This window comes from Erythrolamprus reginae, chromosome 2 (assembly GCF_031021105.1).
Source record: "Erythrolamprus reginae isolate rEryReg1 chromosome 2, rEryReg1.hap1, whole genome shotgun sequence".
In the NCBI taxonomy this organism is placed as follows: domain Eukaryota; kingdom Metazoa; phylum Chordata; class Lepidosauria; order Squamata; family Dipsadidae; genus Erythrolamprus; species Erythrolamprus reginae.
In genome coordinates this window covers 200,447,673-200,473,392 of record NC_091951.1, presented here as the reverse complement: position 1 = coordinate 200,473,392, position 25,720 = coordinate 200,447,673, and the positions used below count along the sequence as shown (strand labels likewise).

The following is a 25,720-nucleotide window of genomic DNA, read 5'->3' as shown; positions in this document are numbered from 1 at the left end:
AGAACTAGATACCTAGAACTAGGTCCCTTAATGACCAGTTACAATAGCACTGTAAATGTGACTGGAGACCAGTCCTCACAATTACAGCATCCCATCACATGATGAAAATTCTGGTGCTTGGCAAATAGCATTTACCATTGCAGTATTCGAGGGTCACATTGTCATTTACAATCTTCCCAGCTGGCTTCTGATAAGCAGCCAGTGGAGTAGCCAGATTCACTTAAACCCTGGCCAAAAAGGTGGTAAAATTAGGTGCAATTTAATTTAACAGCCACCTTATTTAGTGATGGAAATCCTGATCATAAGGGCTATCTTGTCTCTACATAGAATATCAAACCTTAATGCAGAACATGGAAGGTTCAGCTATAGGTCAATCTGTAGGCGCTTCCACTGAATACATTATGTGCAACTCAACATAACAATCTTAGAATGTTATGGACTCGTTCACAATTGACTATAATTATTTGAAATCCAGGGGTTTTCTTTCCGGGTGGGCACATTAAACTCTTGTAACAAGTCTCATCTGTTTTCACAAACTACTTTTACCAGGTATAATGGAGTTAACGTGCTATCACTCTTCAGATATCTGACTTTATTCATGTGGTCACGTTGGCCCATAGGATGGGCATTATATTAAAATATTTCAATATTGATAATTGGTATGAGTCTTGCAGTTTCATTACTTGCTTCTTCCAGTTTCAGTATTTGCATGATTTTAACTTTTTCTATAATATACCTGTGCCACATTTTGTGGCATAAATTGATACCACAAAATCAGTAATGGATCAACAAGTTTTTTTGATTTGGGACTCAAAAAGCAACAGATCTGTTCAGAAGCCCACTTTTGTCACAAAATATTATAAATACAACAAAAGTAGACTAACCTAGCTCTTTCCCAAGTCCATATAGATCAATGTATAGTTTACATTAAATACTAAGAATCTGCAGGAACAGCTTATAAGTGCTATGAACTATACTGTGGAAATTTGCATTATTTTTCCTTCTAATATTGTATTACATTGCTGACTTGAAGGGCAATGAAAAATTTCTGCAAGGGACTATAATCCTGCTTTAAGTCCTTTCTTTAATATTTTACCAAGACAAATATATAGTGCTCAAAAAAATAAAGGGAACACTTAAATAACAGAATATAACTCAAAGTAAATCAAATTTCTGTGAAATCAAACTGTCCAGTTAGGAAGCAACACTGATTGATAATCAATTTCACATGATGTTGTGCATTCAACTTTGTACAGAACAAAATATTCAATGAGAATATTTCATTCATTCAGATCTAGGATATGTTATTTGAGTGTTCCCTTTATTTTTTTTGAGCAGTGCACATTCAGGGGTATTTATAAAGGGATACATTAAGAAAAATTATAGTGCTTCTGAAACCTCATTTTAGAAATATTGGTGATTTTTTAAAAACAGCCCCACTATTGTATGCATTGTGATTGTCACAAAATACTTTAGGAACTAACACTTCCGAGACCCTCAATGGGCAAGAACAGTGACTGACAATAATCCTTTATGACAACTTTCATACTTTTTACTAATGCATAAAAAACTGAGCAACAAATGATAGTGCCTGGGAACGTGGAACCAGAATGCAATTATTTCATCATATTTAAATTGAACCTCACATTTCTGATAACCTTTACAATGTATTTATTTGCTATATCTAATACGTAACTTGGCCAAGAATCCTAAAAAAAGGTTACAATGGTGTCTTCTATGCAAATTTTAATAGCACTTTACCATAAAGCGTTCAAATGGTTCAATGCAAAATAATAATGGTTAAACATCTATGTGAAAAATGAGCCATTTCAAGCATCTCAGATGCTCCAAATTTCAAATTCAAAATATCTGCTAAGGCTTACATACGTTTGTACACCTGAAATGTTTCAAACCAAGTATTTTGCACACTTCTATAAGGTAACACAGAAACAACCTAATTCTAAAAGCTTGATTTTGAAGCTTTTACTGCAACATTGATATGAAATTATTTTATAAAACTTTATGCTTGTAACTTGCCCACTTATGTGATGAAGTTCTCTCTCAAGATTTGTTTATCCAAGTATCCATGTAGTTACTGCAGCCTTAACTTGACTGCAACCAGTTGAAGTGTTACAATGTCAAGAACAGAATTCATTTTCAGAAGGGCATTTAATAGGCTTCGTGAAGCCAAAGAACTGAATACAGGAATACCTTAACCACTTTTAGTACAATATTGAATTACATGTGAGTCTTCCAGTTTAAAAGAAAAATATAAACAAACAGTTTTTCAAGAACTTGCAGGTTCTGCAAGCTTCAGGTTCTAGGTACATCATACAGTATAAATTTGTTTCTGAAGATCAACACGAGTCTCCCTTAATAATCAAGGGGGGGGCTGCCTTCCACCATGCCCCTTCCTCACTACATCATAGTACTTTTACAAAACTACAAGGTATTAATGCATTTATAAAAACAAGGAGGATCTTCACACCTTGCTCAGGCTCTGGGGAGTTATAGATGATATATAGGTCAGACCCCCCACCTCGGTTTGTTGAAAGAAATCAGGGGGGAAAACAATAAATGTATTATTCAAAATGCTTAAACACACCTGTAAAAAATAAAAAAGGGGGAAAAAGCAAATTAAAAAAAATTCCTCCAAAAAGATCTAATAGGCCATCCTGTAGAAGCTGTTGGGCTGCTTGTGATAAGACTACAAAAAAGGGAAGATACAGGTAGAGAACTAAACAAGATTCAGCGAAGCTCCAAAAATCTTTATAAATACAGCCATTGGAAGGACGATCTTGAGTCAGGAAGGATTTATGCTCGGTGCAAGCTGAGAACGAGAAGCAGGTACAAATTGTAAAGCACACTGAAGAAACTGGTACATTTCACTAAACTAGTCTCCCTCCTCCCAACCCAGGCCAAATGGTTTACAGCCTTGGGTAATAGTGCTGTCAACTAACCTGAGGAGCATGAGGAAGGGTTGGGGGGTGGGGGAGTAATACTAGGTTTCCTTTGTTAAGGGCCATGTTTGCAAACTTTTTTTCCCTTTCAAAAATGCATGGGACTAAGAGGTATATAGTGGTTTATTTATCAGAATAGTCCAGATGATGTTTCTGTGCGCAAAGAATGCAGTCAGAATTTTTATAGACTTGCTCAATAGTTCCTTTAAGAATCAATTTGTTAAGATGTCGAACTGACCCACTGTTTTCCTTCAGCAAGACAGCTAATTTAGGTTGTATTCTGATGGCAAAGTTATAGGCAGTTAGAAGGCTATGTTTTACTACCTACTACATAACAGGAACAGACTTAAGCCCACTTGAACATACTAAAGAAACATACTTACCTAATTATCATAATTGTCTCTGTAAGAGCTTCCAGAGTAACGATCCCCATAGCCTCCCTGATTTCTGGAAGAAAATCACAAGATTGATTTAGTCCAGTGCTGGATTACAGTTAAATTGTACAAATACTAACATCAAGAGGAAAACTCATTACGCACATGTAAAAAATTGCTCTATCCTCTATGCGCAAGTGATAGTTGTGTGATTTTGGATATATTTTATCATTATCATCCACAATATCAGTTATTATGGGATGAGGCCAGCTACTTTGATGCACCTATTAATTATGTTGTTCCTCCAATTTTTTTTTTCAATTTGTTGCAATACTAAATGGAGGAGCTGATGTAAAGAGTGAATATGATCTGGAATACAGACAGACAGACAGACAATTAATATCTGTCCAGAATCACAGCTGTACTACCATGCCATCCCACTATGATATGCTTGATTGACGCAGAGATGTTACAAGGCCATACCCAAGGCATGCCTACTATTGTTCACCCGATTGCATTCAGGATCAGTTATAACTTCTGTGTGGTCTTCAAGGCCAAACATACAAATAAGCACATTGCAGTAAAAAAAGCCATGAAGCAACCAGACCAAAAGTGATTGACTTCCTGGCCAAAGCTGCAACCTGCCGATGAAGGAGTTATGTCCAAGACAACTTGTGTACTATGTACTATGCAGAAGTGCTATCCCATCCAAGGTAAAAGATGTGGTATTTTCAGATCCAGCAATCCAACTTGGTTTTGCTAGGACCAAGTTTTTGCAGCGACTTAGTTTTGCTAGGATTGTTTATTTAATATATTAATATAATCTTGCCAACACCTACTAAATGTTTACATCCATTTATGGCAAAAAAATAATTTGAATATCCTATTCTATTCAACCCAGCTACAGTACAGGACAAATTTCATTCAATTATAATTTTGTACCTATTTATTCCAAGTGATTTAAAATGGCGTACTACATTTTTCATTTCTATAAGACACAGTATGTTATTAACAGCAGGAGTACACACAACACCAACAGTTCTCACGTTAAATTTATAGTAAAATTAATCCCAAAATCCTTACCATGGAAAAAGAACAGTAATCCATCTGAGAATGCTTTGAGTCAAAATTAATCTGAAGCAAAGCTAAGTATCATGAGTGACAATAAGATAGAGTCGATTTGCTGGACATAGCAAGCAGCTCTGCTAACAAGTGCGTTGCTGTATAATTTCTAAAATCACAGCTCATTTTTAAAAATTGTCACTGCTAGGAATGAAATAGAAAATGTCTAGTGGGATCTTGAAACATTTTACAGGGCAAGTAGGGGGACTGGTATTAAATGCTCCCTCTCTTCCCTGAGCAGCTCCCAGAATGGCATTTCTCTACTGAAAGACTCCCCTCCCCCCATTGTCAAAGGATTGGCCCGTGTGCCCATTCTTTAATGTACAGGAACACTCTCTCAGATGAAACAGGTTACCAGCAATACCCTGCTCACACTCAATCCCAATGTTCTCCCCCTCCTTATCAACTATGGATATCCTTGTTTTTTTCCAATTTTTTTCATTGTCCTCCAAATTCTGCCTGGAATAATCATCTCTGAACCTGCATCCCAGAACATTCCTACTTTATTCTGTTTATTGAACCAATACGTATGTATGTCCAGTTGAGGCATGGAATATTTTGAAGATCTATGTTTTCCATATCCAATATATAAGGATCACAATTTACCTCTAAAAAACCTTACCTGCTGCCATAATAGTCTCTGGATCCACCATATCCACCACTTCTGTTGTCATAACGGCCACCTCCATATCCACCACCGCCTATTGCAGAAGATAGAAGTACGTTAAATCTTATGTCAATGAAGTGGAAGTTTATGATAAAAGGCAAGTATGATATTGTAGGAAAGCTTCACCTCTAGAAAATCCACGTCCACGCCCTCTGCCTCCAGAAGAGCCACGGGAGGATTTTCCAGCCTGGTCAACTCTGATCTGACGTCCATCCACAGACTTATAAAAAAGAATCAAATAAGATTTTTATTGGATACAAATTGTATCTACTGCCAAAAGGAATCTGCCTGATATGACAATATGGGGACAGTTAAGTCAAATAAATACATTTGATTATAGCATGCCCATTCCTTTTTTTGATAGCAATTTTTGGAGGGGCTCCAAGGTTTTTTCAATTGCAGACTACATTTCTCCATTTTACACCTTGAGAAGAACAAATTCTCTAATGTATAATACATAATGACCAGAACTACAACAATCAATAAATTACATTCTAATTTTCTGGAGCCTATCCACACTTGTTTCCAGAAAAAAATTGCCTTTTCTAAGCTAAGCAGATAAGTATCCAGATTCAGGCTACACCTCAAAAATATTTAAATATCAATAACAATTATCTGTGAAAAAAAGTATCTAAAATACGGTAACTTTCAGATAATGGTGCACATTAGGTTAAGGGGAATTACAATCATTCTGATGAGCTGTTTTATGGAGCTAGTATTATGTTAGTCACCCATTACCTGACATTAATTTTGAGTTGTTTGAATTTTTGAAGGCCTTATAACAACATTGTGCAAATTAAAACTTAGTCTATTTTCAACCTTAAGTTAAAAAGATCTTGTGGAAAAAACCTAAATTGTATGCAATCATTACAAAAGTTAAATCACTTTATTTCTGTTTTACTAATATTTAGAGTTTAGAAGACACTGTTTTTCTATGAGGCACTGCTTTAACAAGATATTAAAATTGTTGGATTAGATGACTTCTGAAGTACCAGGATTCCAGGTTTGATAGTGGTATCTACTAGGAGTAGGGATAGTTGTGTAAGCAGACACAAGATACAGGATTGGAGAGAACTTAATGTAATATTAATTAGTGTTATTATAGGACAAGTATGCTGGGGAAAGCAAAACATGAAACTTCAGTTCAAGCACAGTCATCAACTAAAGTTCTCACCTCTCCATTCATGGCTCGCATGGCATCCTTGGCATCTTCAGGACGGCAATAGGTAATAAAGCCAAATCCCCTGGATCGCTGGGTCTCTCTGTCTTTCACCACAACCACTTGAGATTATAAAAAGAAGCATGCTAACTTAGATCACAGATGTTCTATGTGCTAGAAGTTTATTTCATGCAATTTATACAAAAGAATCTGATCTACAAGTCAAAACAAACTGGTGTTAAGAGGGTTGGACTTAGATCTTTTGTGGTAATGCAACAACTCCAAACAGATGACTCTGCTCTCAGGCTCTGCCTCATTATGTTCAGTTGATTACCATAAAAGTAAAATTTATTAACAGTACCTTAAGCCCTTACACATTAAAGTAACCAGTTTACCAAACACCAATCAGAGGAAGTCTTCCATAATAAGCATCCATGTATGCTTTTTATGATTTTTAAATTAAGACAATTCAAATGAAAGTAATAAAAAAGCAAATTGTTTTGGATTGAGACAAAATTACCTCAAAAGTAAAACAATACTATTTCAAAATTTACATTAAGGATTAAATAATTGAATTTTTTAAAAAATATCAGTAGGTATGAATACTGATGGTTTTTTATTTTAGAATTAACTATTGAATGGCATGCTACATTTTTTTCTAATTGCAGTCTAATGTTAAAACAAACCAAGATGTCTGTCATTCATAACGAAAGTTTTGTTCACATCTCTACTGACCAGCTATTTTATGCATTGCATCACATATTAAATCTAATGCCAGTAATGAATGAATGAAATGTGATTTTGTGCAATCTGTCTGAAACATTTTCTCACCTTCTGCAATGTCACCATAGGGCGAGAACAATTGCTCCAAATTTTGTTCATTTGTGTCAAAACTGAGTCCTCCAATGAAGAGCTTTCCTTCATCTGACGCCATTTTCTAAGTGATCTGTAAGCAAAAGACTATTTAATTCTGAGAAAATTCAAGGATACAAACATAAAGGCAAAATCCAAACTGGTAAAAACAGTTCTATGCTGTTTCAATTACTATAACCTTGAAATAGCTCATAGCAATAACAAATTAAGTAAACATGCATATATTAATAGATACAAGCTTTAACAGACAATTATCAAATTATTATTGAATTATTATGTTTAGAATGAATTAAAAATTCATATTTAAAGAGAAAAAATTGTAAAAATCTATTTTCCAAACATCTGACTATTTGTAATCTGAAACTATACAGTATTATTTCTAATTTTTAATTGGGGTAATTTCCAACTCAAAAATTTCTAATGAGGATGGTAATTTTTCTAATTTGAACTGTTTTGTGTACTTTTTCTTACCCCAAGAGTTTATATTTCTAAGTTAAATACTATAAAATGATTGTGTAATAATTTGTCAATTTCAGCAACTCCAAGATATAGATATATTCCAAGATACATAGTATATATGCGTATCAATTTCATGAGGAAATTAAGTTGAAATCCATAGCTTAATATTGATGAAGTTGAGAAACAATGTCCTAGACAACTAGATGCCAAATTCACATTTGAATTTCAACTCCAGCAAGATGTATTGCTTCTTTTTAAAAAGGCAATTGTCATTGCCTTTTTATGTGGATGTCTTCCATTATTCACATATAGCTTCAACTTTATCCCTGCAACCGACTTATTATCAGTTTAACCCTAACCCTAAAAATCTTTGTATTTTAGTGCTATAAGCTAGGATGTGTTTGTCTTTCCTAAGGTATATACTTGCAAAGGATGGTGAATACTTGTAGCCATAATTCCTGTTTCCTATTCAATACCTCTCAATGTTTGCTTTGAGGAAAGGACTGAATACTGTACAGCTTAATTATATGCATTTAAAAGCCTTTTTCGCTACCAGAAATATATAGGGGTTCTTTTTGGATAAGAAATACTTGGTACTTTAAAAATCTAAATAATATGCAAAATGGTTTTTTTTTAATCACATATTTTGTGGATTTCAAGGCAAGGAGCATCTATTAGTCTTTCAGGGCAAGAATTAAATATAGAGCTCCCTTATTGTGGGAAAGGCAATATTGATATTTACTCTAGACAGTGTATTTTTATGTTACATTCCTTTTATCATTTTAGGAACAAATGGATACAGGAGGCTGAAAGAGTTAACACGTGTCCAAATGAAGCAAAACTAATCAAATGGTAATGAAGAGATCACCAAAGGGCAGTTAGCTACTGGGCACTACTCAATAATTCTTCTTTGATTTCATCACAAAAGCTGAAAGATTCCTGTTTCTCCATATTAATAGCACTATTTGATAAACCATGTAGACTATAAAAGTTTCAGAAAAAGTCTTCAAAATCTTTGTCTTTTCCAAAATGCCAGTTTTTGAAGAGGGATAATTTGTTGCCCAATTGCATTATTATATTTTTCATTTATAAAATGTGTACACGTTTGCTAATGTATATCATGTTTTTCACCCCTGAAAAACTGAGTCTGTGCTATTTTCTTCGTGAGGAAGTGGTCTTTCAGGCCAACTATTAATATTTCATCCTGCAAACTGAGATTTAAGGTACCATTATCAAACCTTTATACGCACCACGTGCTTATTTACAGCCTCCCATGGTATTGTTAACATTCATACAGTTTTGAACCATATTATATTTCCTGTTGAAAAAGAACTTAAAATATTTATATCAACGTTCGTATCTTGGAGGTTCCCATCTAAATACAATATAATCAGGATTTGGTTAAAACCTGAATGAACTCCAATAGGCAGTTTATTTATAGAATTTATATTGCCGCCTAGCCGCACGTGGCGACTCAATTACAGAATATAAAACCTAGCCTATAAACAATAAAACTAACAGGAAGCGCAAAATAAATTAATGTAATAAAAATCTTTTTACGATTGTTAAAAAAAAAGTGAGAATCGGATGCTGCTTTTGTCAGGCAAGGATGACAAAAGTGACTGTAAACCAGCCTGCCTCCCACTGCATGGTGTCCAATCAAAAATGAAAAATGTATTTAATCATCTCGCATAACGAGGTATGGGAATAAAGTATCGCTATGGTTAAGGGGCTGCCTTAGAGCGGCATTTTCCCTCCTAACGAATCCCCCCCTTCCCGGTAAAATGGCCACGAGCACGTGGTCTGAACAGAATGCGGGAAGGCGAGTGGCGCGCGGCTCACGTTCCAGAGAAAAACCCCAACTAAGCATGCGCTAAGCCCGCTCCCTCGCCACCCTGCTCTGGGTTGAACGGGGTTCTTCCTCCTCACACCGCTTTCTCCGAAAGGTTACCAGGCTCCCGAAACTTACCCCGTTGCTCCCAGCGGCGCGTCCCTTCCTCACCGTCCGTTAGGCGCAAGGCAGTGAAAAAACGAGTTTCAAAACTAGCGCATGCGCGCGAGGGCCCAGTAGCTCTTTCTGGGCAACCGCCATTTTGTGAAGCGTCTCTCCCTTTCTTTCCTCCCCCCCCCTCCCGCGCCTTTTCCTACTCTCCCTTCGAGAGCGCCTTTTGTCTCCAGGGTCTTCGCTAGAGCCTCACCCCCTCGCCCTCTCGTCCCGCTAAAGCCCGAGCCGCGCGCTCCGATCAAAAGCACTCACCCAAATAGGCCTCGAAAGGAAAGAGCCGCGCAAAAAAGGGGACTCCGTCAGCTACCGAAGCAAGAGGTATCGCGATGGCGGCGAGGGGAACACGAGTGTTAAAGCGAGGCTGGTTACACACGCTTCTGCGCGGCTCGCGAGCGGCCATTGGTTGGAGTGGGCAGTGGGCGAGGCTTAGCCAAAATAGCGGAGACGCCCATCCGCTCCAGGGGGAAAAAAACCTCCTTTCCTGCGGCGTCTCTCACTGCAGCCCTATCAGCGTTTCCTTGCGAGGAATTGCATTTGTGTAAGGCGTAACGCGAACGTGAAGGGAGCATGACCGCGTACGTGTCGCAACTGCCATAGCAGGCCTCCGATTTTGCCGCCTTTCCATTTTGCGAGAGACTAATAAAACGGAGAGGGGGCCCAAATTTGTTTTAACGTCTCCAATTTGGGCGGGGTGGGGAACAATAAAAGGAATGTTCCTTTGGAGGGAAATCAGTAAACCTTTAATGGACAAAGTAAACCGCTCATCAAATGTTGATGGATGTCCTGATTACAGATACTGCATAATTTTCGTCAAAAAGCAGAGAATAATAGGTGATCGACTGAAAAAAAAAACCTTAAAAATCAAAGAAGGGACAAAAACGCTGCATGGAAATTAAAAGATGATTGGAGGGGGAGGAACTTACACCACAAAGAAAATGTCACCGCACACTTTGCATCCTGGATTGGATGACAATTGCACATTTTTTATCATTGCAGTTTATGCCAGACTGCTGCTATGCTCTGAAATTGATCAGGGTCCACAATCAGGAGTCATGTTACACCAACAAAATGGAAGCAAGTGGTTGTTCTGTTTGTCAGTCATATTTGAAGCATCCAAAAATTTCAAATGTTTGTGCAATTGCATATTAAGTTCTGTCATCTTGCAATGTATCATGCCTGATTCCAGAATAGTAGAACTAGTATACAGTGTTGATTGTGTGGCATCAAGTCAGCATCTTTTTCTATGCTTTCACAATTAAATAACTTCATTTGCAGAATTTGGAAATTTTATTCCCCCCCCTCCCCCACCCTTTCCATCAGATCAGGAGAATATGGTATTCCTTCACTGGAGATTGCATATTGGAAGTATTATAAACTGAAGTTGGCTCACATAAATAGAAAGCATTCTTGAGCAATTAAAGGAATGCTAGTAAAATAAGAATGCTGGTATGCTTACATTTCACGACTACACTGAGGTGGAACAAAAGGATGAGACAAAAAAATTCTCTAAAATCAAGAGCTAACTAGTTGCCACATATTTAAAGTATTTAATTTTAAACATCTGTTTTGGCAGAAGAATGTAAGTACAGTACTATATTTTTTAAAAATCAGTGAAATAACTTCAAAGATTTCTGGTTTAATGTTCAATCTAGACCAATTCCAGAGCCAATTTGGTGTAGTGGTTATGGTACTGGCCTAGAAACCAAGGAGACGAGTAGAGAACAAGTTCTAGGCCTCCCTTAAATATGAAAAGAGTTTGGGTGAGTCACACTCCGCTCACTTTACAAGGTTGTTGCAGAGAAAATAGGAGACAACAGTACAGTACAGGTAGTCCTCCAACTACAATTTGTTTAGTGCTGTTCGAAGTTACAATGGAAGTGAAAAAAGTAACTCAGGAATGTTTTTCACACTTCAGGTTCTTGAAGCACCCCCATAGCAGTGATGGGTTCCTACGGGTACGGTCAGGTACACAGTATCGGTAGCAAAATTTTGATTCCCCCCCCTCTGGACGCAGTAAATGAGGTTGAATGAGTATTTATTGATTGATTGATTGATTTGATTTGATTTGTATGCCGCCCCTCTCCGTGGACTCGGGGCGGCTAACAACAGTGACAAAACAGAATGTAAAGAATCCAATACTAAAATAGCTAAAAACCCTTGTTATAAAACCAATCATACATACAAACATACCATGCATAAATTGTAGACGCCTAGGGGGAAAGATTGCCTTAGTTCCCCCATGCCTGACGACAGAGGTGGGTTTTGAGGAGCTTACGAAAGGCAAGGAGGGTGGGGGCTATTCTAATCTCTGGGGGGGACTTGGTTCCAGAGGGCTGGGGCCGCCACAGAGAAGGCTCTTCCCTTGGGCTTTGCCAACCCACATTGTTTAGTTGACGGGACCCGGAGAAGGCCCACTCTGTGGGACCTAACTGGTCGCTGGGATTTGTGCGGAAGAAGGCGGTCCCTGAGATAATCTGGCCCGGTGCCATGAAGGGCTTTATAGGTGATGACCAACATTTTGAATTGTGACCGGAAACTGATTGGCAACCAATGCAGACTGCGGAGTGTTGGTGTGACATGGGCATATTTAGGGAAGCCCATGATTGCTCTCACAGGTCACAGCTGCATTCTGCACAATCTGAAGTTTCCGAACACTTTTTAAAGGTAGCCCCATGTAGAGAGCGTTACAGTAGTCGAGGTGATGAGGGCATGAGTGACTGTGAGCAGTGACTCCCGGTCCAAATAGAGTATAATGTGCGTGTGTACATACACTTTATATAGTAGATAATCAAGGGTGGGCTATGGCCAGGATGGGGAGAAACGCAGTGGGATAGCAAAAATGGAGCTTCCCCCCAGAGTGCCCAATTTGCACTGAAAGATGTTGAAACAAAATGCATAAGCCCATCAAAATTTGGTAGCCCATCACTGCCCCATAGTCACAGTGATCAAAACTTGGGCACTTGACAACTAACATGAGAGTCAGGTGATTATCATTTGTAGCCTTCCCAGCTGGCTTCCATTAACAATGTCAATGTGGGGAGGGAGAAGAACCAGATTTACTTCACCTTACTTAACCATATAATTCACTTAACAATTGCAGTGATTCATTTAGCAACAGGCAAAAATGTTGTAAAATGGGGCACAACTCACTTAACAATTGTCTTAGCAATACAAATGTTGGCCTCCACTGTGGTTGCAAGTCAAAGACTATCTGTATTAGATATGTTTGCCATCTTGAGATACATAACAGAAGGCAGGATAAAATATAATAATTATCCATAAGATGAATTTGATTTGATGTTTAAACAAATCATCAAGTTAAACATCATTTTATAAATATTTACAAAACATATTCAAGACAGACACCACATACAATAAAATAATATAAAAGAAAGCCTTTCTGCCTTCTAAAGTGAGGATATTCCATAGAGTAGAGGCCATTGTGGAAAAAGCTTGTCTTCTGCTCCCTGCTAGTTTGACACACTTTTGCTCATAGGATCTGCAGCACGCCCGTTTTGGACCTGTATTAGGTTGGACAGTTAAATACCCTTGGAAAAATTCCCATAGGTAACCCAGTTCCAAGCCATGTAGGGCTTTAAAGGTGACAACCAGCCCCTTGAATTGCACCCTGAAGTTAATGCAGCTCACATAGAAGTGGTATTGGCACCATTTATATACTCCACCAGATGAAGTTTCCAAATGCTCTTCACGGGCAGCTCCCTATACACTGCATAATTATTAGGCTAGTGGGTATTTTGACCATCTTTTTTATGCATGTTTTTCCCTTTCAAGCTGTATAAACTTGAATGCTTATTACGATTGGCTTAAAAATTCTGGGAATTGAAATCCACAAGTCATAAAAGAACCAACTTTGCCTACTATTGGCTTAGTAGATATAAGCATATCAGGTGATGTGTATGTGTAATGAAGTAGGGCATGGCCCAGGGGTGGGTTAGTGCTCGGATGGGCGGGGGGACGCAGTGGGGTAGCAAAAATGGAGCTCCACCCCAGAGCAGCCAATTTGCACTGAAAGATGTTGAAAGAAAATGCAGGGTGTCCTGCGCCCATAGTGTGGTAGTAAAATTTTTGGTGGCCCTTCATTGGTATGGCCAAAGGAGAGCAACGCCCTATACCACAGGTGTCAAACTCAATTGTGTCACATGATGTATCATGATATTTTTTCCCTTTGCAGAACCAAAGTGGGCATAGTCTGTGCATGATGCATTTGACCCTAGGGCCGCCAGTTTGACACCCTTGCCTTATATCAAGGTGTGCAGAATTATTAGGCAGCTTTTCCTCGGGCAAAATGGGCCAAAGAAAAAGAGAGATTGAACTGGAACGTTAAAAACTGTAAGTCAGAGGGATGCAGCATGCTTGAAGTTGCTAAAATATTGGGGTATGATTACAGAACCATGAAATATTTTGTTGCAAATAGTCAATAGGATTGCAAGAAATGTGTTGAGAGAAAAACAAACATACACATTAACTGCCAAAGATTTAAGAAGAATCAAAGGTGAAGCTACTAGGAACCCGTTATCCTCCAGTGCTGTCATATTCTAGAACTGCAACCTATCCGGAGTCCCCAGAAATACAAGTTGTTCAGTGCTGAGACATGACCAAGGTAAGGAAGGCTGAAACCCAACCACCACTGAACAAGACACGTAAGTTGAAATAGTAAGACTAGTCAATAAGTATCTGAAAACAGACTTTGCAAAGATTTTATGGACTGATGAGTGACTCTTGATGGACCAGATGGATGGGCCCCTGGCTGGATCAGTAATGGGCAGAGCTCTAGTTTGACTGAGGCCAACAAGGTGGAAGTAGGGTATTGGTATCGGACGGTATTATTAAAGATGAGCTGATTTGACCTTTTTGGGTTGAGATGGACTTAAAATCAACTCCCAACTTACTGCCAGTTTTTACAAGACACTTTCTTCAAACAGTGGTACAGGAAAAAGTATGCATCTTTCAAGACAACCGTGATTTTTATGCAAGACAATGCTCCATCGCACATTGACATTGCATGGCTAGCCAGTAAGTCTTAAAGATGAATGATATGGACCCATTGCTCACCTGACCTAAATCTTATTGAGAACTTGTGGGACCTTCTTAAATGGGAGGTTTACTTTATTATTATTATTATTATTTATTCGATTTGTATGCCGCCCCTCTCCGAAGACTCGGGGCGGCTCACAACATGTAACAACAAATCATAAATAATCCAACAATTTTTAAAATGTTTAAAGATTTAAAAGACCCCATATACTAACAGACATACACACACGCATACCATATATAAATTAAACATGCCCAGGGGGAGATGTTTCAATTCCCCCATGCCTGACGACAAAGGTGGGTTTTAAGGAGTTTACGGAAGGCAGGAAGAGTAGGGGCAATCCTAATCTCCGGGGGGAGTTGGTTCCAGAGGGCCGGTGCCGCCACAGAGAAGGCTCTTCCCCTGGGGCCCGCCAACCGACATTGTTTAGTTGACGGGACCCGGAGAAGGCCCACTCTGTGGGACCTAATCGGTCGCTGGGATTCGTGCGGCAGTAGGCGGTCTCGGAGATATTCTGGTCCAGTGCCATGAAGGGCTTTAAAGGTCATAATCAACACTTTGAATTGTGACCGGAAATTGATCGGCAGCCAATGCAGACTGCGGAGTGATGGAGAAACATGGGCATACCTAGGTAAGCCCATGACTGCTCTCGCAGCTGCATTCTGCACGATCTGAAGTTTCCGAACACTTTTCAAGGGTAGCCCCATGTAGAGAGCATTATAGTAGTCGAACCTCGAGGTGATGAGGGCATGAGTGACTGTGAGCAGTGAGTCCCGGTCCAGATAGGGCCGCAACTGGTGCACCAGGCGAACCTGGGCAAACGCCCCCCTCGCCACAGCTGAGAGATGTTTTTCTAATGTGAGCTGTGGATCGAGGACGCCCAAGTTGCGGACCCTCTCTGAGGGGGTCAATAATTTCCCCCCCAGGGTAATGGACGGACAGATGGAATTGTCCTTGGGAGGCAAAACCCACAGCCACTCTGTCTTATCCGGGTTGAGCTTGAGTCTGTTGACACCCATCCAGGCCCCAACAGCCTCCAGGCACCGGCACATCACTTCCGCCGCTTCGTTGACTTCGTTGACGATGAAGGAAAACAGTACATCACTCTGAACAGTGTCTGGGAGACTGATTGATGCTGCCCACAAAGTTGACCGTCAACAGATCAAGAAACTGGCAGGCTCCATGAATGAAAGGCTTATGACTTACTGAAAAAGAAGGGCGGCAATATTGGTCACTGATTTTTTTTTTTAATGTCAGAAACGTTTATACATTTTGAGTTATTATTCTCATTTTAATAGATGCAAATAAACAAGTGACATGGGCAAACTTTAATTTACATGTAGTTGCATAATCATTTTGCACTTTTAATAGTTGCCCGATAATTGTGCACAGATATTCTCTTAAGAAAGCCAAAACCTCACTTTCTTAAATATTCAGGTTTGAGATTTATTAACATTTTGGATTGACCAAGACCACTGTAGTTGTTCAATAAAATAAAATAAAACTTTCCTAATAACTGTACAATATAGTGTGTTACAGTAGTCTAAATAAGGTTATAAAGGCATGAATTACTGTGAGCAGAGCTTCAGTCCAAGAATGGCCTTAACCAATACACCACCCAAGTGTGCAAAAGCCTTAACCATGGTTGGCACTTGATCTTTGAGCAAGAGCCACAAGTCTAACTAGCGTCTAGACCAGGGGTCTCCAACCGTGGCAATTTTAAAGACATGTGGACTTCAATTCCCTAGTTGTCAAATTCATTGGTTTGACAAATGTTAAACTCACTGCATCACGCTGATGTCACATGTATTGCAATGTTTTTTGACTTTGCAGAGCCAGGGTGGGCAGTTTGCATGTGATCCATCCATCCTGAAGGTCACAAATGTGACACCGTTGGGGTCTAGACCCACCCAAGCATCCTCCTATGCAACCTTAATTAGCCAGGAGGGGCATGTATTGAACACACAAAAGGCCTAATTAGCATCAGGTTCTGCAGGCTCACTTTTCCCAGGTCACCTTGCGAAGTATAACTTCCATTTTCTCTGCTGTAAGCTTGGAGTCCAATGTAGATCAGATGTAACTGTCTGCCAGATATGAAGCAGGTTCTTCATACAATCTTTTAGATGTACTTTGGTATTGCCCCCAGGGACTAAATTACCTGAAACAGGGCCATTGGGCAACTTACCAGTACATGCAATAAGGATAGTACTAAGACTAACTCCATAGTCTGCTTGTCTCAGCAATGCTTTTTACTTTTTAAATTTTTTTTATTATTTTCAAAGACAAGACATACATACGTAAAAATATAAAACACAAAAAGGACCTCCTATCGCTCCGCTCAAAATAGTAGTCTCCATAAGAAAACTTTTGTTAATTAGATCATTTCAAAGGAAACACCTACCGGTACTTCATATCTCTATTTATATACATTTCAAGATAATTTACAGTCATGGATTCATTGAGAATTTCTTCTATTCAACCAAATACAGACTCCATCCTAGATTTTATAATATTCGGTCTCTTCTTGATTTTTCAACCGCCTCGTCATCATGTCCAGCTCTCCACATTCCTTTTCCCCCCTGAAACCTACAATTTGACTCAAGACTCAGCAATTCTTTAGGTGTTTTATCCTGCTAAGTTCCCTCAATCCCATCAAATGCCTAAGGAGTTTTTGGAACCCTGGGCATCATTGGAAGGGTTGCTCAGGTACAATGCAGTTTAAAGGCTTCAGGTAGCAGGTTTTGTGAGTAACCCCAAGCTCCCTCTGGAATTCAATCAGTCCATTAGTCACTTGGAATGGGCCAAATAGGCTTGATCTGCATGTGGAGGGGTGTAGTACACAAGAATTTAAGGTTCACCAGTAGTCAATCTATCCATGGCAGAGGAGAAATCAAAATCTTCCCCCAAATTCAGAACACTCTGCCCGGTAATTGTTAATTTCTGGCAGAAAATTCATATTGGGTTATATTACCACTGCTGAGTTGGGTCCAGACTTTCATTTTCCTCTACCCATTACTACTGGAATCTTATAACCTGCTCCCATCCCTTCAGACCCTTCCTCCTTCCCTCTTCACAGCAGCATACATCCTGACTTGTGGCTCCCACCTCACAATTCCCAAGATCTTTCCTATCAAAGTGCTTCTGCAATGACCTCAATTTACTCAGCCTTCTACTGGTAATTATAATTCAACAGCAAGGTTCTCTCACTGGATTGCTGAGCATCCCACCACACAAACTACACCTTCCTCCCTTCATGGTTTCCCCTCAAGGTGAACTCACCAAACCCTCCAGCTTGTATCAGTCCCAATCAATCTTCTTGCTGTTTGTTTGTTTTCCTGATCAATTTATAATCACTACATACACATTTGTTCTACTGTCCTTCAGCTAAGACTCAAAATGGTTCTCAGCATTGGAGGTCGGTCTTGAGGCAATCACCTGCCTACTCCAGTCTTCTGTCCACTGCAACACCTCCAGATGGTCTCATTTGGCTGGGTACCTCTCATTCACACTCTGGTAAGTGACCACCAAGTCTTCTTCTGTGCTAGTGTTTTCCTACTACATGGGCACAGGTGCTGGCATCTTTCTCTCTAGATATAACAGCCAGTTTAACAGTCTAACAGTCTTCTGATTGTGCCATCAATTACCTCACTGCAAGCAACTAGAATATATTACTAAGCCAGTAATTGTTAGTCAATATACTTTTATTAGAAACTTTGCCATGTTGACATTTTGGAAATGAAAGTTTTAAGGGCACAGGGAACATACTTAAAAAACCCAACAACCCACTGTATAGCAGTAATGCACGACATAAGCAAAAGCATTAAGGGTTCTCCTACTTTGATCTGACATTCTTCATATTAAATTTTAAGCCCAAGAATTACACAACTGTATTGCAAGTAGGCATGTACATCCATTTCCCCAACTTCTAAAACCACTACAGGATCAGAATAATTATTCATTAATATAAAAGTTCAGTAAGGTGGTTAAGATGTTTTCCAATTTTGCATGGATACTTAGGTAAAACTATATTGGGTAGTCAGGAAAAAAGTCCTTGTGGATGCATGTATTTCCAGCAATCTAATACAACCTAGTGATAAGTCCTCTTGGTCTGTTATGACAGTTAAAATCCCGATAGGTGTGAATTCCTGCAATTTGAGAAAATATAAGGACAATTAGCATGCTGAACCAATACATATAAGCTAGTGAAAATTATGTTTACACCATCAAACATTATATAGAAGGCATGTTTAAACCCCAAAATTGGATTCAATCTCTTTTTCTATCTCCACTTCCCTTATTTGAGGAAAATATACAAATTGTTAAACAAACCTGATTGGATAATCTTGGCTCTCATCTTCTCTGGCTCACTGTTACATTCCTCCAGAAAACAGAACAGAAAGTCCTGTAAAGAAAGGGTGTACTAGTCAATCATTATACAACAGAGAAAAGAAATCTTTGATGATATATTTTGTGAGACTATCAAGGTAGAACAGTGTCACATGTGCCTGGAACTAATATCTCCTAGTTCTATTTAAAAAAAACAACACTTTTTAGAAACTGCTATGCGTTAGTGCTTACATCATTGCAATACCAGAATGTTAATGTTTCAAACAGAACGGGCTCTTAAAGTATCACAGGGCTCTATCCATTATCCAGAATAACACAGAAAGTATAAAACATTGTGAATATTGCAGCACATTGTTTTAGATTAAAAATAAATAAATTATACTATGAATAATTTGCTTAAGTGATATTGAAAATCTAACAAAATTTGTTTACTGTCATAGTTTCTCATATAAGGCATTGATAGAAAAACACAATCCTATTTTGCTTGTAAAAAGTTGGAATACAAATTTACTATTTCCAGACTTCTGTACTTTTTATTTATGGTCAACTTCTATCCAGCTTTACAGGAAGCACACTTGAACCCACACCTGAGGGAAGACTAGCCCCAATCCTTGTGACTTTCCAAAAATGTAGTTTTTTTTAAGCAGGACTGTTGAATCTTACCAATAGGATGCCAGTGTTTGCTGCATCATGTACAAGATTCTAATGCATTCCTTCTTATCACCTTTATTTATACTTATTTTAAATGACTTGCATAATGCTTTGGTAGTTTGATTGTATGCCACCTATGTATAAAATGGGCAGCCATATAAATTCAATCCATAAATAAACAATTATAACCTCAGTGTACATATATTATGTGATGGTGGCCAATAGAGGTGTATTATTTAGTATTACTTTGAAGAAAGTTTACTTACTTTATTGTGTGGTTTTTAGACACTTGGTGAAGCAGCAATCTCGTTGGTCAATACTTCAGAGATCAATGGTTATTATTTTAGGCAGAATAACCATTATAATCTTCTCGCCTGCAAACAATAAGTATCACTTAAAAGAAATTCATTCAAAATATCAAAAATATCAAAAATATTACAATGATTACAGTTCTAAGCAAGATACTTCAGGTCTAGGTGATGCTGTTCACCAAGTCCTCAGAAGATTCCCCAAATTAACATGTTTTCTTCTCCCATATTTAAGCCTTTTTTCAAAATTATATGAAGTTATTTTAAGTGGGAATAGAAGGCTTCCACACCCAAGCTAGGTTTTATTAGGAAACATCAATCCAAGTTTTCATAAAACACAAGACTGGAAATGAACAGAGGTGGCTGATTGGATCTGAATATTGTTTTAGCTGACTGCCTTCCTCCATCTTGAAGTAGAATGTCAAGTTACAGGAGCCAGGCAGAACCTCCCCCCCAGGATTAGAAAAAAAACAAACCCCAAACATATAAAGTCCAGGTTCTGCTAGGGTCCAATGAGACCCCAGATTTGCCCAATAAATTTGCCAATAACAAAGATCTTTGCTGCAGCCAACAAGAATGGAGCTCTATGGGAGAAAAGATGCAGACATGAGCAAAAGAGTTACCTCGAAATACAGGACTATTTCCACAAATGAACTAGCCAAGAGCTGCTTTCGTCTCACATGGATCGCACTGAAGGAGGACAACACACTTCGAGGTCTCCAAGGACACTGGCTTCCACATGCTAGCAGAGAATTCTCACAGTGTAAGAACAGGACAGACCTAACTACAGGTAAGGCCAGCTAAGCATCAGTCCAGCCTTAAAAGCTGAACAGAAGCTTTAGGCCTTCCAAATGTCAAAAGCGTTTTTCTCTACCAGCTCAAAGCCATTTGTTTCTCAAACCAACAAGTAGGGCATTCCCTACTTTTGGAATTGTTTGTACAAGAAGCAAGGGGAGTTATTTTCAATGCCTTCCACTCTAGGAATACCAATATTAAAGTAAATTACAGTTAAATTAAGTAGCAACCCATGAAGGTTACTCAGTGAACATATTTGAAAAATTTAGAAACATTACAAATTCAAATATCACCATACAGCTTAAAAACTTAGCATCTTGTTTCTTCTGTAGCAATATAATAATTAATCAACTCATCAAGAGTCAAATCTAAGTTAAATTCACTATTGAATGACACATGCTTAAAAACTATTTATGTGCCACTACAGTATATTGAGAAACCCTGCTGTGATTCTTATTAGCAAGTTTCAACAGCTCTTTCACCAACAATCATTGATTGGGCTGCAATTTTTATTTCAGCCACTACCCCTCCTAGAAGTAAAAATGATTCCTGAGTAATATTGCAATGTTGATCCCAAAACATTTTGAAACATGAGAGCATTTTTCCAGAATATGCTCTAGAACAAAAAAAAAATATTGGCCATAGTTGAGTCATATTTGATATTTACAATCTAATACTCATCTGATATCAAGATACATTTCGACTCTTGTACATATGATTATGGTGTTAAATCAGGCTAGGACGTGGTTTTAGTGAGAAACACAAGTATCTGTAATTATCCCTCCCAATTTGTTGGATTTTTGCATTTGTATTTCATACTTTTAAACTCCTGGCATACATAAAACCCACATTACTTAGATACCACTTCAGGGCCTTGTCTAAAATGCTTTCACTTACTAGCTATTAAACTATCAAAGATGTGTAGTGCAAACATTAGGAACAGAGAATTGTTTCAGATGGGATTTTAATGGGCTTCGTAAAGCCAAAACCTCAGTACAGGAAATTCCGTATCCACTTCAAATACAATTAATTGAAATTATGCATATTTCTTCCAGTAAAAAAATGGACAATATAAACAAACATTTTCAAGAACCTCTCAAAGCATTCGAGTTATAGGTTTACAGTAAAATAGCTTTTACTATGATCAATGTAGTAATACCAATATCTTTAATACCAAGATTCTTTTGCCTTGCCACCCTTGCTTGTTATGCCAAGAGATGAACATCAAATGATTGTACTTTTTCAAAAGACTGGTCAGCTTCCACAGGTTTATTTTGTAGGGCCCCATGTGTCAAGTTAAAAAAAACTTAAGATAGCAAAGGCAAGACAAATAAAACTGGATTTAAAAAATGCTTAAAAACCACTTAAAAAAAACCCCTTGAGTAAAGTCTAACAGGCCATCTTGTAGAGGAAACTTTCAGGCTAGTTGTGACAAAAGCTATATAAGGGGAAGATCATGTAGGAAATTAAACAAGATTCAGCGAAGCTCCAAAAATCTTTATAAATACAGCCATTGGAAGGACGATCTCGAGTCAGGAAGGATTTTTACTCGGTGTGAGCTGAGGACAAGAAGCAGGTATAATCATAAAGGCACAAGTTTATGGACATGTTGCAGCAATTCATCACTCCTATACTTTTAGATTAGTGTTGCTAGGAATCTCAGACCCTCCCCCAGTTAGCACTCAGATAACTTCTCAATTAAAAATTTAACTCTTTAAGGTCCAACATGCACTCAAATTATTCATCAATAATGCGACTGAAGGCCTGCAATCAATGGCAAATACATGAGAAAAACATGTTTGATTTTAACTCAGTAGCTGAACGTTTCTGCCACTATCCAGTGTAAGTTGGAGTACTGAAAGCTTAAAGGGCGTTTTGACAAGACAATTTTTTCACTCCCTTTCCCACGCTTACTTACCTCAGTTGTCATAGTTGTCTCTATAAGAACCTCCTGAGGAATATCGATCATTATAGCTTCCTTGACTTCTGAAAACAAGGAATAATTATTTTATGCTTGTTTCCCTATAGAATGGATTTGTAAAATAAAATGTGTACTACCATAATTACCTGCCGTAGTCACGGGAACTACTGTAGCCTCCTCCACTTCGGCTATCATAACGTCCACCATAGCTTCTGTCTCCCCCATAGCTTCTATCTCCACCGTAGCTTCTGTCTCCACCTACAATAAAAGTTTCAATGGCAGCTGAATTGCAGAAATCCACCTTTTACCCTTAGTTCAATGCATCAAGTATTCATCATTACCTCGGGAATAGCCACGACCTCGTCCCCTGCCTCCAAAGTAGCCACCTCTGGATCCACGAGATTTCCCAGCATGATCAACTCTGATCTGGCGTCCATCTATAGACTGATAATGAACAAAAACTTCAGATGTGATTAAGTCATGGAATGAAACTGATTATTCTTATGCCCATTCTTCTAGACATAAAACCATTTTGTTTTAAAACAGGATTTTAGTCAATGAAGTAATACGAATGCTTAAGTGACACTGTCAAATTAATATAATTGATAAAACTACCATTCACAATTTATTAAATATAAAGGCCACGCAATATTAGAACAATAAAACCTTTAAAAGAATGGAATCATTTTAAAAAATCATGTCAGGAAAAAACATGCTTTAGAGAAGTGCAGTCTCAAGTCAATGTTTGACTTCTGGAGTCCCTACTTTTTCCTGGCAATATTTTAAAAAATAGTTCAGCCTTGCTTGTTTCCTATGACAGAGAATGACTGCCCCAATGTGACTTGACTGGCTTTGTCTCAACTCAATCCACTCTTCATATACTTGTTCTAATCCTCATTTGTTCCCTCATTTCAACAACTGTCTTCAGCATCCTCAGTATTAGCAGTATACTGAATGTAGTTTTTTGCTGATGGAAAGGCAAGCAACAAAGTTATTTTGCAAGGCAGACTCATTGTAACTTGCATGGAATAAATGGTATTTGAAGGAAACTATTTGTATTTATGAATACTGTCCGAATTGTATCAAACCTTATTATTTCCTTACTAACAGCCCAAAATGATATGCATGCGATGGGAGCCAAGTAACTTAGTCAATTACCTAATTGAATTGATACATTAAAGGTAAAAAAAATACCCTACATCAATAATTCGGGATGCTTTAAAAGCTGAATACTGTGCTCATTTTTAGTTTAATTCTTGGAAACACTAATTACTAAATATATGTAGCTAGATATATTTAGAATGTGGCCATAAGCAATAACACAATTTAGAAAAAAATCTCACCTCTCCGTTCATTGCTCTCATGGCATCTGATGCATGATCAGGATTGCTAAAGGTAATAAAACCAAAGCCTCTTGATCGTTGTGTTTCTTTGTCTTTGATCACAACAACTGTGAATACAGAAAAAAAAAGGTCATTTATCTTCTTTGGTTATCTTCAACAGCAACTCATTCACCTTTATTAACCAAACACATTACCTTCAGAAATAGGACCAAAGGAGCTGAAATGCTGTTCAAGGCCTTGTTCATCAGTATCAAAGTTCAGCCCCCCAACAAATAGTTTTCCTTCTTCAGAAGACATAATGGTAATAGTCTATACAATAAACAAAAAGAAAGAAGGTGAACACTGTATAAGATAACTTTTAGTCATTTTTTATTTCTGTGAACACACTGCCATACATTAAATGAAATTCAGATGCTGGCTTTCAATATTGCTATAGTAAGTATAACATATTTTTGCTGAATTAAAAATGAAGGGAGACTAGTATGGATCTATTTCGAGGTTGATTCCTCTCATCAGCTAACCATACCCCTACCGGGATTTGAACTTGTAGCTCCTGTCTTGTAAGGCAAATAACCTCTAGGCCACAGGGTATGTATGTATGTATGTATATTTATTTATTTGATTTGTATGCCGCCCCTCTCGGGAGACTCGTATATACCTATGCACACCTACCAAGATACACACACAAACACAAAAATCAGACATATTTTATACTATACAATATGCTAGCCACTTATTTCCTTACGAGAGATGTAAACCAAACGACCGAAAGTCCACCAGAAGCAATTAGAAAACCTGGTAAACTATTGAACTACCCTGGAGGACTTTCCATTATTCTACACGCCACGGCGCGGGTAATTCTGGCGCGTTTACCAATGGAGAATAGTTAGGCCTGAACCGAGCACATGGCTCCGAATGTGTCACACGGTAACCGGAATTCCACGTGACTTTAACCGTTCCGCCAGGCCGCTAAGCGGAAGCTGCCCGCCAGCTCTTCCGCCTTCCTCGACGTTTCAAAGTTTAACTTTACCCAGCGCTCCGTTTTGGGTTCAGGATCCTTAAAAAAAGGGATGCCTATTTAATCCACGCTCCCCCGCCAGGAAAGCCGCCCCAATCTATTCGTTTGGCCGGGAACAAAGCCGCAGAGAAGCCTTTTTGGCGGCACGGGAAGAAAAAAAAAACCCGAAGGAGACGGGAGTTTCTATCACTAGGCTCCGAGCGCCATTTTGTTAAGCCCGCGTGAGGGAACGTTTTGTTCCCTCGTGCCCCCATTCATCTCCCCCCCCACTCCATGCATTCCGCCACGAACGCGCACCGCGCGACTACGTTATTCCTTTTGGCAGTTGACGAGGCTTTGGTTTCGGGGGGTGGGGGGGCGAGCTTTTTTTTCGCCTTCCGAAAGCCTGCCGCGCGCGGCTTTCGGGAGCGCCTTCCGCTCCTCAAGAGCGGGAGGCCTTCATTTCCCCCTGTAAATAGGTTAAACGCGATTCCCCCCCCCCCCCATGGGGGGGGTACGAAACTTTGGCATTTACTCACAAGTAGTCACCCGAGCTGGACCGTACTCAAAATGCGGCCGAGACACCGCCCGCGCGACGCTTTTATTGGATCCCGCCCCCTAGCGCGATCACGTGACCGCTACAGGGCCGTTCTATGGCTGTCGGGTTCTGCACCGAGGCTTAA

At 38.8% G+C, this 25,720-nt stretch overlaps 2 protein-coding genes across 4 annotated transcripts; both read right to left on the bottom strand.

Moving 5' to 3' along the window:
* Nucleotides 1–2,150: 2,150 nt before the first annotated feature.
* Nucleotides 2,151–10,002, bottom strand: LOC139161703 (cold-inducible RNA-binding protein-like). Of its 2 annotated transcripts, none has more exons than XM_070741182.1 (7): nucleotides 9,872–10,002; nucleotides 7,114–7,228; nucleotides 6,298–6,404; nucleotides 5,250–5,343; nucleotides 5,079–5,157; nucleotides 3,344–3,407; nucleotides 2,151–2,830 (listed from the first exon to the last, which is right to left on the bottom strand). In XM_070741182.1, exons 2-6 carry the CDS (start codon nucleotides 7,214–7,216, stop codon nucleotides 3,344–3,346), a joined length of 447 nt encoding a protein of 148 aa, XP_070597283.1. In that variant the 5' UTR covers nucleotides 7,217–7,228; nucleotides 9,872–10,002; the 3' UTR covers nucleotides 2,151–2,830. The 2 variants fall into 2 exon arrangements, with proteins under 2 accessions (XP_070597283.1, XP_070597284.1); XM_070741183.1 differs by lacking the exon at nucleotides 9,872–10,002 and adding an exon at nucleotides 9,584–9,669.
* An 11,721-nt stretch (nucleotides 10,003–21,723) lies between these two features.
* On the bottom strand, nucleotides 21,724–25,687 carry LOC139161701 (RNA-binding protein 3-like). Of its 2 annotated transcripts, none has more exons than XM_070741180.1 (7): nucleotides 25,577–25,687; nucleotides 24,235–24,349; nucleotides 24,041–24,147; nucleotides 23,039–23,141; nucleotides 22,844–22,955; nucleotides 22,695–22,762; nucleotides 21,724–22,335 (listed from the first exon to the last, which is right to left on the bottom strand). In XM_070741180.1, the coding sequence occupies exons 2-6, from the start codon at nucleotides 24,335–24,337 to the stop codon at nucleotides 22,696–22,698; spliced, it is 492 nt and encodes a 163-aa protein (XP_070597281.1). In that variant the 5' UTR covers nucleotides 24,338–24,349; nucleotides 25,577–25,687; the 3' UTR covers nucleotides 21,724–22,335; nucleotide 22,695. The 2 variants fall into 2 exon arrangements, with proteins under 2 accessions (XP_070597281.1, XP_070597282.1); XM_070741181.1 differs by having other exon boundaries at nucleotides 22,695–22,759; nucleotides 25,577–25,684.
* Nucleotides 25,688–25,720: the final 33 nt, after the last annotated feature.